Source organism: Rhinolophus ferrumequinum, chromosome 17, assembly GCF_004115265.2.
Source record: "Rhinolophus ferrumequinum isolate MPI-CBG mRhiFer1 chromosome 17, mRhiFer1_v1.p, whole genome shotgun sequence".
In the NCBI taxonomy this organism is placed as follows: domain Eukaryota; kingdom Metazoa; phylum Chordata; class Mammalia; order Chiroptera; family Rhinolophidae; genus Rhinolophus; species Rhinolophus ferrumequinum.
Window position 1 is genome coordinate 56,287,880 of NC_046300.1, and position 20,038 is coordinate 56,307,917.

At 40.0% G+C, this 20,038-nt stretch overlaps 1 protein-coding gene across 3 annotated transcripts in view; it reads left to right on the plus strand.

Annotated features, from left to right (window-relative positions):
* The window catches only part of PTPRG (protein tyrosine phosphatase receptor type G), a 685,327-nt gene that overhangs the window by 523,252 nt on the left and 142,037 nt on the right, over nucleotides 1-20,038 (plus strand). For all 3 annotated transcript variants that reach the window (XM_033132046.1, XM_033132048.1, XM_033132047.1), the window contains exon 6: nucleotides 1,986-2,052. In XM_033132046.1, coding sequence (XP_032987937.1) covers nucleotides 1,986-2,052 — 67 coding nt within the window. The remainder of the gene's footprint in view (nucleotides 1-1,985; nucleotides 2,053-20,038) is intronic.

Genomic DNA, 20,038 nt, shown 5'->3' on the forward strand with positions numbered 1-20,038 from the left:
TGCAAATATAATTTTTTTCATTTTTGTCATATTCTGTGGATGTTTGCCTTTGGAGAATGTCTCTGTGCTTCAATCATTGTGTTAAAGCTCTGGCTTGAACTTCCTGTTCGGCAATTTGGAAGTACACTTATGCCAACTCCCAGAATTCCACCTTTGTGATCTCCTATAGTGGGCCTTTTTTTTTTTTTTTCCATACCTACAGTGTTTACGATATAGGACCAAATCTCAAATAATTTTATTAGTCCCTAAACATATTAGGTTGGTGCAAAAGTAATTGCAGTTTTTGCAATTATTTTTAACCTTTTAAACCATAATTATTTTTGCACCAACCTAATAATACCATATAATGATACCTGTGTTTCAATTTAGTTATCACTCAGGGATCTAGACAATATGCATTCACTGTTTACTCACAGATCACATAACCTGGGTTTTTCCACCTCAGCTTCTCCACCATTATCTTGAACCAGATAATCCTTGGCTAGGGGTGGGGTGGGGGCACTATTCTGAACACTGTGGGATGTTTAGCAGCAGCTGTACCTCTACCCACTTGATACTGGTAACCCTCCTCCTCCACCCCTGCTTGTGACAACCAACAGTGTCTGCGGACGTGACCAAATGTCCCCCAAAGGGGTGTGAGGTGGGGAGCGGGAGACAGATAAACATGCCTCCAGCTGAGAACTACTGCTCTAACCTGGAGACGCTGAGGTAGAAGAGAGGAAGAAAAGTATGACGTGCGGGTTATTATCAAAGAGCAACGTGGGAACAGCAACCCAACAGGGAGAGTCTGTAAAGAGGGAAGGAGTGTGGAAAGTTTTCAGTTACCTGAAAATTTAACCGAAGATGGCCCTGTATCCCTCTGGATTCATTAGGAAACATCAAGTTGGGTCTTGATATACATTGAAAGTTCACTGATATCTCAACTTCATTATGTTAAAAGTGGGTTAAACGTAAATACCATTCCTGAAAAAACAAATTCAGGAGCTGTGCTGACCATAGATGATGGATTTTGAAAAACTCTATATTTGGGAAAAGTTAAACATACACAAAAGTAGGGAAAATTGTATCATGACTTATCCAGTATTCATCACCCAAGGTCATTAATGATTGATTAATGGCCAGTCTTGTTACATTTATATCCTGCTGTCTTCCTCTGCTACTCACTCCTGGATTATTTTGAAGCAAATTTCAGTCATCATTTCTATTTCATTTGTAAATATTTCAATATGTGTCTAAAAGAAAGTACCTACAAACCAAAATTATAATATACTGGTGGAATTTTAATCTTCTAGAAAGGGCAAGAATGAGAACATATGCTGAGCAGTACCAGAACGTTAAGGGAAAGAATGGGTGAGGGTCAAGATCAAAGAGGCTTGACTAATGGGGAGATTTAAAATCCTAGGAAGAAATGAAAGTGGGAGACACTGTCTCTTGAAGCTCTTCTCTCCTCTCCTCTTCTCTCTCCTGCTTTTGAGTGACTCTTAGAAATGCTCTTATAAATATGTGACAAGGCACAGCACACTGAGGTCCTTAGAGTGAGAGTAGGCTTGCAAGGAACAGATACATTTTCTAAAAACGAGAAATAAACACGATCACAATAGGAGATTGAAATATTTAGCCAATGATGGATTGCTGTTGCTCTGTGATGACTTTCTATGTGTTTTTGGCTGATCAGGGTGCACTTTTAATAAAACAAAGCAAGAGGAAAGTCTTGCCATTGCTTTTCAAAATGTCGCTGGGACTGTGGTGTTCCTTTCCTGTTCTCGCGTATTCTGAGAAGTTTCTTTCTTCTGATTTAGACTTCCTCACTTGGTATTATTATGTCATAAATCTCCTATGTTTGGTGAGAACCATGTTATATGTGAGACCTAAGCAGCTTGCTAGATCACATCTATTTTTTCCTCCTTCTCGTTAGAAGATTAAACTGAAACTGTTGTGCCTGATACCAGACTAGATTTAACCAATCATGTTTCCTTTACATGTAGGTCAGTCCAAGGGACAATTCTGCACTGGATCCTATTATCCATGGGTTGAAGGGCGTCGTACATCACGGTAAGTAAGCCCCGTACACTTCCTTTTGCTGGGATGTGAAGGGCCAAGATCTCTTCCTAAAGAAATGGGGTTATCTTGCAGAGGACAGAGGGTGACACTCATTCCTCATTCACTGATGTTGAAGGGCATTAGAGCCATTATTTGATGGGTAAAGAGCACACCCATTTATTACCTACAAATGGATCTGGGTTAACAGTAAGCAATTTATTTCTTTTCAGGTACCGGTTTGAATGTCTGTGCTATAAATCAAAGTGCCCTAAGATGTGCCATTCATGTCCGTTGAACCTGCCACTTGTCTCATATCGCTTCAAAAAAAATATTCTTCTGTCAATTATCTTTTAATTCATAAATGTCTTGATTTGCTGCTCAGATTTTTGAAAAATAATTGTTTTATGTTTCAATTGCAGTTGACATACAATATCATGTTGGTTTCAGGTGTACCACCTAGTAATTAGACATTTATGTAACTTACGGAGTAATCAGCCTGATAAATCTAGTACCCACCTGACACCATACATAGTTATGATATTCCTGATGCCTCTCAGATTTAGGGAAAAAATTTAAGTAGCCGTGACAAGTCATTAAACTTTGTCGCATGTGAGCAAGCATCATCCGCTAGTCGGATGGAAAAAGCTGGGCCATTGTTCTGTGCAGCAGACATCTTTTCCTCAGGCATAAAACTGAGCGAGAAAGTAAGATAAATGGGTTCTGTCTTTCCCAACTGGTTTTTATTGGAGAAAATTTTCCTGCAACTTTATTATCAGTAATACATCATTACCTGTGACATCAGGGTCCTCTAATTTCAAAAGTACCCTTGTCACAGGGGAGGGGTGGATTCTAGATGTAATATAATGATTTGCAAAGTTTTAATACTCTAATTAGAATTCCAAAGACATTGGCAGAAGTCGCATTAAGTAACCATAATAAATCTCCCTTCATCTCCACAGCTGTGATAAAACGCCTTCACACCTTTCTGGGAGGACTGTCTTTTGACATTAGCCGACTCTGCAGAGCTTAACAAACATCTCCCCCCACCCCCCTTCTCTCAGGGAAACTAAAACCAGTTGTCAATGTTCAGTTGAAGCAAATGGGATTTTGGATTAATTGTTCTGCTTGCATAGCCGTTCAATCATGCAGCAAGTAACAATAATAAACTAAGTGAACGCAGAAAAAGAAGGGTGCCTGGAAACACCCTGTACAGGTTTTACATGTAAAACGTTTCCTTTGCTTTTTCTCAACTTCAGTTTGTGTCTCCGAAGCAAACCTCTCACAGAGCTGGGAAAGGAGGTCATACGACAGTTCCCCCAGGGAACAAGACACTTTTGCCTAAACTGCTTCTGTCTGCGCATTTGTGTTTTGATGTTGATAGTGGGCTTTGGAAGGATGGGGGAGTTTGCTCTGCACTCTGGGCAGCTTCAAAAGTGCAGAGAAAGCTAGTGTCGTGGGCAACGTGGTGGGTATTCTACCTCCTTCCCCAAAAGGTACCCTTAACGCTCAGTTGATCAAATTCCTTCTTGAAATTCTAGTCCGTAGCGTAGATAATGAGTTTTGGCGTTTGAAATATAGTAAATGATAGATCTTCCTTCTGCCAGACTATTCTTCGTGTTTTAAAACAAACACACCATAAGGAATTCGCGAATCTTCAAAATAGGTACCACTCTTCAGCCGGAGAGGAAGCACTCCACCAGCTATGGCGTTTGAGTAGATCTGTGTGTTCTTATTTCCACAGTGATAATTGAAGGAGGTTGCATGTTAAGGGAACTTGGGCTTCCCTTAGCCCTCAGATCCCTAAGTCTCAGTAAGCTCACTCATAGAGATCATTCAGTTCATGAACTGTGTGCTGCTGCCATAATCATGTTATCCTTCCTCATTATCCACAGTTACCCTCTAAGAGACTGTAATATGTAGGGATGCTTTGCCAGGCAGTGGGAGGGTGGCAGAGATCCCTGGGATGCGGTTCCAACCCAGTCTTCTAATTGAGAGGGGAGACCTGCAAAAAGAAATGACCTGTAAAGGAAGTTCATTAATGTAGTCAGCAAATGTGTTTTGTGTCCACCCTGTGTGGTCACAGGGTTGTCATGCTGACTAAGACCGATGGAGGCCAGCCCTCGAGGACCTAGAGGAAGGTGAGGGGCTGCCTTTCTCCTCATGCAGCCTGCCCAGTGTGTTTCCCCTTCCAGCCTTTCATTGGCTGTTTCTGTTTCCTGTCAGGAAGGTCATCCCTTCACTCATAGGAAAGGTGTCTCCCTCTTACTGTTTCAGTTCCCAGTTCTCAGTTCAGATCTTGCCTCCTCAGAAAGTTCTTCCTGAATCATCAGATCACATTACCCACCCTCTTCCTGCTCCCGTCACTCTCTGTCATATCAGCCTAAGTTTCTTTCTTCAGAGCACATGAAAGTACCTGAAATTACTTTGCCCGCTTATTTATTCATATATTATCTACTGAAGTGTAAGCTTCATGAGGGCAAGAACCTGTGCATGTGTGGTGTGTATGTGTGTGTGTGTGTGTGTGTGTGTGTGTGTGTCAAATAGTAGATCCTCAATAAATAGTAACCAAATGAATGAATCAAGTAAGCATACAAATAAGTGAAACTATCAAAATACAAAGCTGGAAGAAAGCGAGGAGACACTAAAGGCCACTCAGGTTTTTGCTTTGATTGGGAAGACAAAGGAGTAGGGTCAGGTGTTGGAAACATGATTTTGCCTTCCGTTCTTTCTTGGGCTGTTGTTAACTTCCATTTTGATAACCCTCATCACCTCTCTCATTCTTCCAAAAGAGAATGAACACTGGAGATAGCTGAATAAAAAACTTTTGTTGGAACTAGAAGCATTTTCAGTTGAAGGTCCTGTGAGAGATTTGAATGACCTGTTAATTTGATGGGACATAAATAATTGTGCCCCTCACAGAATCTCTGGCTTGGGAATGATGGTAGTGGTGTGTAAAGAGGAAAAATCAATATCGATTTTTGTTACAGTCCAGAATTAGCTTTTATTTCTTCAGCTCTGGGAGTCATATCTTAGAATATTAATTTCTCATTAAGTGAATGTTTTATTAATAGGAAGACTCTTATATGTTCCTTCAGCTGGAGTAGGAATGAATAATCTGGTCACACCAGCCAGCCATACTTGGCATTTGGTCGTTAAGGTCTCTGTGAAGCAGACACCAAAATGGAATTGTAAGTGCAGTGGAGTTTTTTTGGCCAGGAACGACTGCCTGTGAAGGGTGAAGAGAAGAGGAAGCAGGAGTATGTGTGTGGAGAGGGCAGGGCAAGTGTTGGGACCATGGCACAGATCTGACACTGCTGAGGGGAGGCAGGGAAGCCAGGAGGACTGCCTGAAGGCAGCTCTAAGAACGTCTTGGCCAGGCCGACAGAGAACCGCAGAGCCAAGACTGCCTGTGAGAGGCCTAGCCCAGCCCTGGATTCCCCACCGTGTTTGGTCACTGGCTGGAGCACCCCAGTGAGAGTGGCATCCATGTGAACACCGGGTGGACCCAAAAGGTACAGCAGCTCCAAGCTGTCAGCTGAGGAGTCTCCCCACAGCACTTTGTTTCTGCAAGGAAGGTCTTAGGGGTGCACTTCCATAGTTGGTACAGAGCTTCACATTCTTCCAGTGACATTTCCCAAATCATATTTTGCTTCTCTTGTCTTTTAAAATGCTCAGAGGTTCTTACAGCAGTGCTCATTGCTTTTGTGCACAGTTATTAAATGCCTAATCTAAGCGTACCACGAAGTTAGGCATAGAAAGCACAGCAGACATGGACCAGCCCTCACTGAGTGCATAAGCTCTTGGCAGACTCATACGGTTAAGCGTATAATTACATTGAAGAATAGGGAGCAGCAAATTTTAACTCAGACTTGCGGGGAGGTTAGAGAAGGTATCTCAGTGACCATTAAGAACTAAAGAATGCTTAGAGGTTGTCCAGGCAGAGAAGAGGGCGTAGGGTTTCAAGGAGGAACAGTATACATGAAGGTGTCTGGTGGTGAGAGATGTAGCATGTTTGAGGCTCTGAGCTCGGTGACATTGCTTCTCTAACGTTAGGGGGAGGTAAACCTAGAAACCTCTTGGCAACATAGAGTGCTGTTTCGTATGTGTTCATTTTTCTAAGTAAACTGTGATTTTTACAAACTTGAGAGCCATGAAGAAATATCAATAGAATGGAGAGAGGTGATTTACTATTGACTCTGGTCCTGTCTATCCATTCAGCAATAGATGGAAGCACTGAAATGTATCTAATCAGGTATTTTATTTGCACTACCACCAGTATCCCCCTGGAAAAGAAAGATTTAGGGAGAAATTGTGACTCCTGTTCGTGGCATGGAGTCAGTCACTCATAGTGCTTTTTATATACAAGAACCAGCCCTTGGGAGTACCCACACGTAATAAAAATGTTGGTTCCAAAGAACTTAATATAGTTCTAATTTTTTTCATTAGTTTCAGGTACACAAAGCAACATAATGATTAGACATTTATACTCCTCACAAAGTGATAACCCCAACAAGTCTACTACCCCTCTGACATTGTACAAAGCTACTCCAATATCTCTGACTATATTCCCTATGCTGTACTTTACATCCCGTGAGCATATATACACAGGTATATATTTTTTAAATTACCGTTGATATTCAATATTATTTTATAGTACCTTCAGTGTACAGCGCAGTGGTTAGGCGTTTATGTAATTTGTGAAGTGATTCCCCCCGATAAGTCTAGTGCCCATCTGATACCATACATAGTTTTACAACATACTTACTACATTCCCCATCCTGTATTTCACATCCCTGTGACTATATTGTAACTACCCATTTGTCCTTCCTAATCCTTTCACCTTTCTCACCCATCCCCTTAACCCCCCTCCGGTCTAGCAACCATCAGTTTATTCTCTGTATCTGAGTCTATTTCTGTTTTGTTTGCTTGTTTATTCTGTTCTTTAGATTCCACATATAAGTGAGATGATAGGGTATTTGTCTTCCTCAGGCTGACTTATTTCACTTAGCAAATACCTTCTAAGTCCATCCATGTTACTGCAAATGGTAGGATTTTATTCTTTTTTATGGCAGAGTAATACTCCATTGTATAAATGTACCACAATTTCTTTATCTAATTGTCTATTGATGGGCATTTCAGTTGTTTCCATATCTTGGCTATTGTGAATAGTGCTGCAGTAAATATAGAGGTACATATATTTTTTCAAATTAGTGTTTTTTTGGATTTCTTTGGATAAATACCCAGGAGTTGAATTGCTAGGTCATAAGGTAGTTCTATTTTTAATTTTTTGAGGAACCTCCATACTGTTTTCCATAGTGGCTGTACCAATTTGCAATCCCACCAACAGTAGATAAGGGTTCCCTTTTCTCCACATCCTTGCCAATATTTGTTGTTTGTTGATTTATTGATGAGGGCCATTCTGACAGGAGTGAGGTGGTATCTCACTGTGGTTTTTATTTGCATTTCTCTGATGGTTAGTGATGTTGAGCATCTTTTCATATGTCTATTGGCCGTCTGTATGTCTTCTTTGGAGAAATGTCTGTTGAGGTCTTCTGCCCATTTTTTTAATTGGGTTGTTAGGTTTTTCTGTTTGTTTGTTTGGTTGGTTGGTTAGTTGGTTGGTTTGAGTTTTTTTTGGTGTTGAGTTGTATGCTTTTTGAATAAAATTTGGATATTAACCCTTTATCAGATGTATCGTTGGCAAATATCTTCTCCCATTCAGTAGGATGTCTTTTTGTTTTGTTGATGGCTTCCTTTGCTGTGAAAAAACTTTATAGTTTGATGTAGTTCCATTTGTTTACTTTTCTTTTGTTTCCCTTTCCCGGGGAAATATATCAGTAAAAATATCACTAAGGGGTAGTGTCTGAGAGAGTTTACTCCTATATATTCTTCTTGGAGTGTTATGGTTTCGGGTCTCACATTTAAGTCTTTAATCCGTTTTAAGTTTATTCATGTGTATGGAGTAAGATGGTGGTCCAGTTTCATTTTTTTGCATTTATCTGTTCAGTTTTCCCAGCACCATTTATTGAATAGACTACCTTTACCCCATTGTAAATTCTTGCTTCCTTTGTTATAAATTGAATGACCATATAGGCGTGGGTTTATTTCTAGGCTCTCCATTCTGTTCCATTGATCTATGTGTCCATTTTTATACCAAGACCATGCTGTTTCAATTACTATGGCCTTGTAATATAATTTGACATCAGATATTATGATACCTCAGCTTTGTTCTTTTTTTTCAGGATTGCCATTGCTATTCAGGATTTTTTATGGTTCTGTATAAATTTCAGGATTTTTTTGTTCTAGTTCTGTAAAAAATGCCATTAGTATTTTGATAGGGATTGCATTAAATCTATAGATTGCTTTGGGTTGTATGGACATTTTAACTATATTCTTCCTATCCAATGAGCATGGTATATGGTCCCATTTATTTATATCATCTTTAATTTCTCTCTTCAGTGTCTTATAATTTTCTGAATACAGGTCTTTTACTTCCTTGGTTAAATTTATTCCTAAGTTTTTTTGTTTGTTTTTTTTGATGCAATTGTAAATGGGATTGTTTTCTTAATTTCTCTTTCTGATAGTTTGTTTTAAAAAAAACGTAACCGATTTCTGAGTATCAATTTTGTATCCTGCTACTTTACTACTTTTGTACCAACCTAGTAAATTCATTTATCAGGGTTTTTTTTAAATTAACGTTTATTGGGGTGATAATTGTTAGTAAAATTATATAGATTTCAGGTATACAATTCTGTAATACATTATCTATATTTCACATTATGTGTTCAACACCCAGAGTCAGTTTTCTTTCCATCACCATATATTAGACCCCATTTACCCTCTTCTAGAGACCCCCTCCCTCCTTACCCTTTGGTAACCACTAAACTATTGTCTATATCTATGAGTTTTTGTTCCTTCATTTGTTTGGCTTGTTCTTTTGTTGTTTTCAGTTTTATATACCACGTATCAGTGAAATCATATGGTTCTCTACTTCTGTCTGACTTATTTTGCTTAGCATTATAATCTCAAGATCCATCCAGGTTGTCACAAATGGTATTATTTCATCTTTTCTTACTGCCGAATAGTATTCCATTGTATATATATACCACAACTTCTTTATCCATTCATCTATCGAAGGACATTTTTGGTTTTTTCCATGTCTTGGCCACCATAAATAAAACTGCAATGAACATTGGAGCACTCATGTCTGTATGGATAAATGTTTTCAGATTTTTTGGGTAGATACCCAAGAGAGGGATTGCTGGGTCATATGGTAATTCTATTTTTAATTTTTTGAGGAACCTCCACACTGCCTTCCATAGTGGCTGCACCACTCTGCATTCCCACCAATAGTGTATGAGGGTTCCTTTTTCTCCACAGCCTCTCCAGCACTTGTTACTATTTGTCTTGTTCATGATAGCCATTCTAACAGGAGTGAGGCAAACAGTGCCTCCGATAAGGGCTAATATCCAAAATATACAAGAAACTCATACAACTCATCAACAAAAAAACAAACAACCCAATTGAAAAATGGGCAGAGGACCTGAAGAGACATTTCTCCAAAGAGGACATACAAATGGCAAATAGACATATGAAAAAGTGCTCAACATCATTAATCATCAGATAAATGCAAATAAAAACCACAATGATATATCATTTATCAGTTCTAATAGTTTTTGGTGGAATCTTTTGGGTTTTCTTTCTATAGTATCATGTCATCTGCAAATAATGACACTTTTAGTTCTTTCTATCAAATTTGGATGCCTTTTATTTCTTTTTCTTATCTGATTGCTGTGGCTAGAACTTGCAGTACTATGTGGAACAAAACTGGTGGAAGTGGGCGTCTTTGCCTTGTTCCTGATCTAAAGTGGAATGCTTTGAGTTTTTCCCCATTGAGTATGGGTTTGTCATATATGGCCTTTATTATGTTGAGATATGTTCCCTCTATTCCCATTTTGCTGAGAGTTTTTGTCATAAACGGATGCTGGATTTTGTCAAGCATTTTTTCTGCATCTATTGCTATGACCATATGATTTTTATTTTTATTTTGTTTATGTGGTGTGTCACATTAATTGGTTTGCAGTTATTGAACCATCCTTACATACCAAGAGTGAATCCCACTTGATCTTTTTAATGTATTGCTGCATTCAGTTTGCTTGTATTTTGGTACGAATTCTTGCATCTGTGTTCATTAGGGATATAGGCCTATAGTTTTCTTTTTTTGTAATGTCTTAATCTGATTTTGGGATCAGGATAATGGTGGCCTCGTAAAAATAGCTTGGGAGGCTTCCCTCCTCTTGGATTTTTTTGGAATAGTTTGAGTAAAATAGGTGTTAATTCTTTTTTGAATGTTTGGTAAAATTCACCTGTGAAGCCATCTGGTCCAGGAACTTTTGTTTGTTGGGAGCTTGTTGATTACTGATTCAATTTAGTTGGTAGTAATTCATCTGTTCAGATTTTCTGTTTCTTATTGATTCAGCCTTGGAAGACAGATTGTATGTTTCTAGGAATTTATCCATTTCTTCCATATTGTTCAATTTCTTGGTATATAGTTGCTTGTAGTATTTTCTTAAAATTGTTTGTATATCTGTGGTGTCTGTTGTCACTTTTCCACTTTCATTTCTGATTTTATTTATTTGGGTCCTCTCTTTTTTTCTTAATGCATCTGGTTAAAGGTTTGTGAATTTTGTCTTTAAAAAAAAACAGCTATTTGTTTCATTCATCCTTTGTACTGTTTTTTTAGTCTCTGTTTTGTTTATTTCTGCTCTGATCTTTATTATTTGCTTTCTTGTGTTCACACTGGGCTTGGTTTGCTATTCTTTTTCCAGTTCCCTTAGGTATAAAGTTAGAATGTTTATTTGAGATTTTCCTTGTTTCTTGAGGTAGGTCTGCATTGCTATGAATTTCCCTCTTAGGACTGCTTTTGTTGTGTCCCATAGATGTTGGGTCATTGTGTTTTCATTTTCATTTGTCTCAAGGTATATTTGATTTCTTCTTTGATCTCATTATTGACCCATTCATTATTTTGTAGCATGTTCTTTAGCCTCCCTGTATTTGTGTATTTTTCAGTTTTTTGGGGGTGGCATGGGGGGTTGTTTTCTAGTTTCATACCATTGTGGTTAGAGATGACACTTGATGATTTCAGTCTTCTTAAATTTAATGCGACTTATTTTGTGGCCTAATATGTGGTCTGTCTTGGAAAATGTTCCATGTGCACTTGAAAAGAATGAATATTTTCCTGCTTTGGGATGAAATTCTCTGAAAACATCAGTTAAATCCATCTGGTCTAGGGTGTCATTTAAGGCTGCTCTTTCTATGTTGATTTTCTGTCTGGAAGATCTGTCCATTGGTGGCAGTGGAGGGTTAAAGTCCCCTTTTATGATTGTGTTACTATTGACCTCTGCCTTTATGTTGGTCAATATTGGCTTTATATGTTTAGGTGCACCTATGTTGGGTGCCTAGATGTTTACTAGGTTGATGTTCTCTGTCGGATTGATCCCTTTACTATTGTGTAATGTCCTCCTTTGTTTCTTGGTATAGTCTTCATTATAAAGTCTATTTTGTCTGATACAAGCATTGCTACCCTAGTTCTTTTCCATTTCCATTCACATGAAATGTCTTTTTCCACCCCTTTACTTTCAGTCTGTGTGTGTCTTTTGATCTGAAGTAGGTCTCTTGCAGACAGCATATGCATGGGTCTTGTTTTCTTATCCATTCATCTGTCCTATGTCTTTTGATTGGAGCATATAATCCTAGTTCTAGTTTTTTTAAATTTGATTTACATGTAATCCCTGTATAACATGGCACTTCTATAACACGGTTTCACTCTAACATGGTTTGAGAATTAGAGAAATCCCTGAACAACACGGAGCGTAATAAGAGCGTTTAAGAGCAAAAATATCTCATTCGAAATTAGGGAAATCCCCGAACAAAATGGAACATAATAAAACCTCAGTAGTGACGAAGAAAACATTATTTAATACATATTAATATGTTATACTTTTTGGTGGAAATCGCTTTACTAAAGATATTTCTCTTAATTATAAAAATATAATAGTATGTTTTTTTAATTTTTGGAAACTAACGCCCTTTTTTGTACTAGTTCTTTATTTCGTGTAACACAGCATTTTTAAGGAACCCAACAACCATGCTATATGGGAGTTACTTGTATCCCCAGTCTGTATCCACAAACTTGAATGTGAATTGGTATAGAAATGTGGCATTCCCTTATAAGTAGCTTTACCCAATTGACCAATGCTAAGAAATACACATTATATCCTATGTCAATTACAAAGTATTTTTTCAAGTTTTTGGATTACCTGCTTTCTATTCTTTTTCATAGTAGCCACCCAAAGAAAACCCAGCAGGCTGTTAGTGTACATATTCTAGAATACTGCCAAAAGGCATTGAAACACTAACCATTCATTCCCTCATGTTAATTATCTAAGAAAGACCAGTGTTTTGTTTTTGAAAGGAAGCTTGCTTGAGTGACTGTCTGGTTGTTGGGCTGACTCTCTGTCCCTCTTTGCCTGTCCCCCTCCTCGCTATCACTTACCTCTTCTGCTGAATGTGCTACTTTAGTGAGTGGAATGTGAGAGGACACTTAGAAATTGCCTCAGACTCCAGTCAGAGTGAGGTGACTCTGCGGCCTGTCCTTCCTCCCCAGGCTCTTCCGAGAAAGCTATGAGTGAAAGTACAAATAAATTGTCACCTGAGAACACCTTTCTGTTAATGTCACAAAATGAGGCTTTTACAAGCTTTTGTTGTTAACACTCAGCAATGAGAGTTGGGGCTATGAGACGATCAAAAATTTCCTTGAGGAGTAGATTCCCTGCCTAACTGGTTTATTCACTGGGTTCACTTTTGCTTGCTATGTTTTCCACCCATTTTTTCCTCGGCCCTGGGGTACTCATCATCAACTCCCCAAATCTATGGACGAAGCCATAGAACAGCTAGAACTAATCCAGGCACTTAGCAGAAAGGGAAGAAATATGATCAATTTGCAAAGTGATTACCCAGTCAAGCATTTTCATGTGATGGAACGAGCTGGTACCTCCTCATCTGTCCTCTTTTCCATATCCCACCTGCTAGAATTGAGGTTTCTACGATTAAGAATAACCTAGAAGAGACACTGGACCTGGAACTATCTGAATTCCTTTTAAAGCAGTAGGTAGGCTTTATCTTATCCAACTGGCCTTGCATCACTGGCCACAAGTACACTTTGTAAAAAGAAACCAGCCCCAGGGTGTGGCACTCCTGGCACTCCGTGACAACTGCTGTGGAGATGCAGATGGTGCAGCCTTTCTGAAAGCCATGTGGCCGTTTCTGCCAAAGTTACACATATGCCTTGCCCTCCAAGCCAGCAATTCCACATGTAGGTAGATATCCAAGGGATGTGTCCGCAAGAAGTCTTGTATGCAGGAGCTTTGTTTATAATACCCCCAAAGTGGAAACAGCCCACACGACTGCCGATGGGAGCCTAGATAGATAAAGCTGTGGTATAGTCATACCGTGTTACAGTACCCAGCAATTAAAAATAATGAACTACTTGGTTTACACAGAAACAGAAGAACACATACTGCATGGTTCCATTTATATACAGTTCAGGAACAGGTGACAGTAATCTATGGTGATAAAGGTCAGAATAGTGGGATGGAGGGTGTATTGAATGAGAAAGGATATGAGAGAGTTTTCTTGGGTGATAAAAATATTATGTATCTTGACCTGCGGGATGACTAATAGGTATAACATAAAAATTTACCACCTTGTCCCCTTAAACTTGTGCATTTGACTATTTGTAAATCAGTTAAAGAATACACCACATATTTAATACATTAATTCCTCAAAGATGTTATAGTCACAAATCTAAAAAATAAGCTAGCAGCACGCACCAGATAGTCAAATAGTAAAACTCCTGACAGTGTCAAGTGTTGGCAAGGCTAGGAAGGCTGGGAACTCGAATGCTTGGCTGGGAACTTGGCGGTATCTCGTCAAGTTGATTCAGTTTGTCTCACTACTGTGTGTGTCCTCTAGAGAAACTCAGATATAACGTATCATGAGAAGTGTACAAAAATGTCTGTGGCATTGATTTTCTAACTGTCCAAACCTACAAAGGCCTCAAATGCCTTTTGTTAGCAAGCTGGATAAATACAGCATAGTGTGCCACACAATAGAACATTTCACCTCCATGGAAACGGGTAGAATCTGTGCCTCCAACAGCACGGGCACCTCTCAGAACCATGATAAAGCAAGAGTCTGAAGAGTTCATAGAGCGTTCCTCAACCTAAAGTTCAAAAACTGAGACAACCTTACCTATATGTTTTAGGGTTGCACATGTAGGTGGTTAAACTAAAAGGAAAAAAAAAAACTAATGATTATTTTAAAAAGAGGATGGTGGTGACTCTTTGGGGGCGGCATGGAAAAGTGATGAGGGACTAGCTCAGGGAGGGTGGCAAGGGCACCTCCTGTTCTGAGTGGTGGTCCCACCAAGGTTCGCCTTCGGCTCATTTGTCTGCAGTACATTTGTGTTTTGTGCACCTTTCTGCTCATATGTTAAATTTCACAATCAAAGAAGACAGTGATTAGCATTACAAAGTAAGATCCAGGCAGTGCTTTCCTCTGGGACCCATCAAGCACCAAGTGGCTTCACAACAAGCAAAGAGGGGAGTGGCAGCTCCTTTTTATAAACTTTTTACCATAAGTAGCCCTGGCAAGCTGTTTGTTCTCTCTACAAATTGATTAGAGGCCAGAGAAAGAACTGCCTTGGGATTATATCATTAAGAGATGAATTGGGAAGCCAGTACCTCCTTTTGGAATTTAGAAAAAGGAAATCAGAAATCAAGGGGCTGGGGTGTCAGGTGACAGGAAGAAAAACAAAGGCCCCTCACTGCTACTGTGCTGGTGCACTGGGCTCTGCACCAGCCCAGGGTCCAATCAGCATGACAAGAGTCCTCCAGAAACCCTCTTGCAATACAGCTGTCATAGCCCCCAGTACAGACAGCAACAAGGAAAGGGGCCTGGCTGGGTGACTTGGGTGAGACCTCCGTGACTCCACACTGACTCCCGTTGCTCCCAGGCCAACCCCCGCTCTGTTCTCAGCCAGGATCACCACCTGCATCTTTCAGTCTGGATTGAGGTCCATCATATAGACTGTTAAAGGGGCCAGTGAAGACACACTTAACAGGACCATATTCTGTCACTGTCACTCTGGCACCATTGTGATTATATCCCTGGGGTCAAAGATCTTGACGTAAACTTTCTGTTGGAGGCTAATTGGCTGACGTTTTATGAAAAATATCTTGTATGGACTTTGGATGAAGAGAACAAGTCCTAGAACAAGGGATTTTTTTGGGGGGAATCATCTATTAGGCAGAAACAGTAGTCTGTCATTATAATCCTGCAGCAAGAAGATGGAGCAGAGGTGAGTTAATGTGGTTTGAGGGGCTTTGGCCTGTTTTGTGTTTGTGAACTTGAAGTTCCTTTAATCATAGTGTCTTTTCATCCTCCCACCCACCGAGTGCCTAAAAAGTGCTACTCAATGTGTTGAGGGTAAGATGAGGAACAAAATTTTCCCTCCCTTTGGGAAAATTTTAATCTCAAGAGGAATTTTTTTTTTTTTTTTTTTTTTTTTGGCTTTGCCGTTCTTGGTCAGAAAGACTAATGTTAATTGCCGCAAAATAATCTCGTGTGTTCACATGAATAAGCAGTTGGAACTTTGGAGTAAGTTTTTATAAAAAGTCTGCATTATGGAATACTTTTAAAGAAATGGAATTTTGTTATTTTTCACTGAAATTTGACTCTTAGGAGTACAACCAAGCAAGAAATCTGGAACAATGCTTCAGAGTTCAGGCGGTGTTGGCTCTGAATTCTGGCTCTTCAACTTGGTTAGCTGTGTGATCCTGTACAAATTGATGCGTCTCTCTGTCCCTGAGGTTCTACCATGTAAAATGGGGATAATGAAAGTACCTCCCTCTTGGGCATTACTACTAAGTGCTTTAAGGCAAGGAAAGTATTGAGAAGGTAGGGTGCCTGGCCTGTGTTTACTGTCCTCTAAATCAGAGGTCAGCAAGTTCAATCTGTGAGCCAAATCTGGCCTGCTGCCTGGTTTTGTAAATAAAGTTTTATTGGAACACAGCCACACTTGTTCATTTGCATATTGTCTATAGTTGCTTTTATACCACAACGGCAGAGTAGTTGTGATAGACACTACCTGCCCTGCAGCGCTTAAATACTCTCTGGCGCTTTCCACGAAAAACTTGTCAATTCTGCCTTATCTACCCTGTAGCTATTATAGTAGCTCTACTAAAAGTGTTGTCTTTACACAATGTTTGGTTTATGTTGGGACAATGTACACACCCACTCAGGTCGTCCCTTACCATTTGATAGACTTTACAGAGATGGTGATTTGATTTTGCCCAAATTACCATATAATCGAAATGTGTATCAACGGAATTAAAGAGGTTTCTGTTTTAGTGTTTACCTTAAAGAATCATTCACATTGTTGCCTCCCATTTGAATGGAGAGCCAGCGCTATATTATCTATAGCCCACTGGTAATTTTGAACATCTTAACATGCGACAGAATTTCCCGTTTGAAGTTTATGTTTCTAGCGTTTAATTACATGGGACTTTCCTGAAAGTGTGCTATAAATATGCAGCACCCTGGGCTTGACTAATTGGCTCATGTCTGTTATGGATCCAGGAAGGGCAGGTGCTTATCTGAATACTTTTGATCTCAAAATCTTCTAGAAACAGGCGCACTTAAGCCATTTCCATAGTTTCCTGGATTTTGATGTGTCAAAACCCCCACCTTAGATGTTAGCTATTTCTGTTTCTTTTCGTAGCTAAACCCAGGAAATGGGATGCTGTGTGGCTTCTATTTTATCACTAATAGTGTCGTTAACAATAATGTTAAGACAGAAAAAGACTTCAAAAGTGATTCCTTTTAGGTTAGATTTGAATTTTTTTTTTTTTTTTTTTTTTTTTTTTTTTTTTTTTTAAAGATTTTATTGGGGAAGGGGAGCAGGACTTTATTGGGGAACAGTGTGTACTTCCAGGACTTTTTTTTCCCAAGTCAAGTTGTTGTCCTTTCAATCTTAGTTGTGGAGGGCGCAGCTCAGCTCCAGGTCCAGTTGCCATTGCTAGTTGTAGGGGGCGCAGCCCACCATCCCTTGAGTCGAGGAATCAAACTGGCAACCTTGTGGTTGAGAGGATGCGCTCCAACCAACTGAGCCATCCGGGAGCTCAGCGGCAGCTCAGCTCAAAGTGCCGTGTTCAATCTTAGTTGCAGGGGGCGGAGCCCACCATCCCTTGCGGGACTCGAGGAATTGAACTGGCAACCTATGGTTGAGAGCCCACTGGCCCATGTGGGAATCGAACCGGCAGCCTTCGGAGTTAGGAGCATGGAGCTCTAACCGCCTGAGCCACCGGGCCAGCCCTAGATTTGAATTTGAGGCTGGTTCTCATTTGGCCAGCCTTCTTTTCTTTTTTTTTTTGCGGGGGAGGGGGGGCGGGGAGTGGGACGGGACAGGCTTCTTGATATTATTATCATTTTGTTATTTTGTCACTATATGACTGTATCATTCAGTGGCTCGAATACAGGAATCTGATTACTCAGGTGAATTCTCTCCCTCTCTAGGCGCCCTTGCACAGACCCTGTAATAATACTAGTTATTGATGCCGTAATATGGGCCTGTAGGATTTTCTATGAACTGTGCCTATCGGGAAGGCCGAGGGGTATGCATTTAATCTGCGCACTGGTGGAGAATGTTTCTGCATCGGGAGGTCCAGATTCATTCTCCACCTCACTAAGTCATCTTGGTTCAGTCACTTTCCTTCCCTGGACCTCATTTTCCTCATTGTAAAATGAAATGGAACTAGCACCCTTTAAAACTCTTTGGAACCCCACAGTTCTCCGTGGTTCTTCGGAGACTTCCCCGGGATCTTGTCGTGGCAGTCTAGTGCTTATTCCTGAAAATCTTCCATCACGAAGCCTTGTAGATAACTACACCTTGAAAATGGACCAGCCCCGTTTTATTGCCCTGTCTTTCCCATTTCATTCTCCTTATTGATGACAGAGAGATGACATGCCTGATAGTCAACATCTGGTTATATACAGCAAACATCATTGCTTGTATTTATATCATAAAATTAACTCGTCTGGGAGGCATCTGCTGCCGTCTTCATTATAACCTAATGCTTTCTGACCTTCCTGATGGCTTCTAGATGCCACGCTCCCAAAATCCCTGGATCTGGCCCTCAGGCTCGTTCTTTCCATCTTGAACTCCCATTTCTGGCTTCTGTGTTGTGTCACCAATCCGTCAGACCCTTTGCTCCTCCCAGATCACACAGTCCAGTCATGGCTGGTCCAGACTTAACCCAGAACTGCTGACTCTGTGTCTAGTGTTTTGGCTGCTTCCCAATTTTTCATCAAATTCCAGCTTGTACTTAACCAGCAGCTGACTTTTCCTCCTAGAGCCTGTCATATTTTGAGCTCTTGAACTTTTTCTTCTACTTTTCCTCTTGCTCATTTCATTCCAGCCACACCCCAGGCAGAATCCTTTTGCACACCGGCTTTTGGCTTTTCTCTCTGCCTGGAATGTTTTCCCCAGGTAGCCGCATAGTTCACTTCTGCCTTCAGGTTTTTAATCAAATGATTCCTTCTCAGTGAGCCTGCTGTTTAGGTCGCCATGTTCAGACAGTAGTCAGGAGAAACCTCATCGAGAAATGCATCATTCAGATATGACTAAGTTGTTAGCAGCTGAAAGGCATTTGGTCCCAAACCAGCCATGAGTAGAGAGCAGTGAAGAAATGTTCCAGGCAGAGGGAAGAGCAAGTGCAAAGGCCCTGGGGTAGTGTGACCTGGAACAGCAAAGAGGCCATTGTGGCTCTACCTAAGGGTCAGAAAGTAGCAATGGATGAGACTACAGAGGATATAGGGACCCATTAGTACAGTCCTCGTAGAAACTGGCTGCCGGAGCGTGGTCAGCATTATTAAAAATGTGGACTCTCAGCCCCACCCCACATGTACTGGATCACAGTCTACAGTTTAACAAGCTCCCCGGCTGATTTGCATGCATATTAACTCTGAGCAGCACTGTCATAAATCTTCTTCCCTCATTTAGAGTGACCTAATACCCAGTTTTTTCTACCATCATTCCCCCCTGTTCTCCCTAACACGAAGCAGAAGGCTAGCCCCACCCGAGCAATTTTAAGTATTTAAGAAAAAAGTAGTAGCTTTTCCTTTTAAAAAGTTTTGGGAAACCCTGGAAAAAACTAAACAATCATTGACCTAAAAATAGAAGCTTGGGCTTTCGATTGTTAGTTTAATCTTACACATTTCCCTCACGTTGGTTGATTCCTTGTTTTGGGGTAGTACCAGTCTTCCTACCCCTAGAGATCACCACATACTGTCCATACAACTTCCAGTGTAATACTTTGTTCATTGGTGTGTGTGTGTGTGTGTGTGTGTGTGTGGTGTGCACGCTCAATGCAATTCCATAATTCTTGGTTACTGCATAGGTCTCCTATATGTTGATTGTTCACCGTATCTTACAAAGGGCTTTCTTTTTTCCTATATAACTAAAGCATTGAAAATATTAGGTTATTAACACACTGAAAAAATGTAATCAATCAGATGATTATCATCTAATGTTTTAATGATCACATTTTTAATCCAATTATGCATGTTTGAATCTTTCAAATTTTCTTTAATTAAAGATTGCCTCCTGGCACTGCTATCAGAAATAAGAAATTACACAGAATCGAGCCAGATATAATTTAGTGTTGAAAGGAAACTGCGAGGATAACTGGGCCGTGCTGGGTTTAATGGTTCACCATGACTTGAAAGTCCTCCTACAAAATTTTCTAATTGATAAGAAAAATGTAATCATCTTCAGATATACTCCGTTTGCATTCAAATAAGGTATTTCTTTTTCTAAATAAACCTTCCCTAACTGATTATTCATATTGTCGGTCAAAATGTGTAAAAATGAAAGACA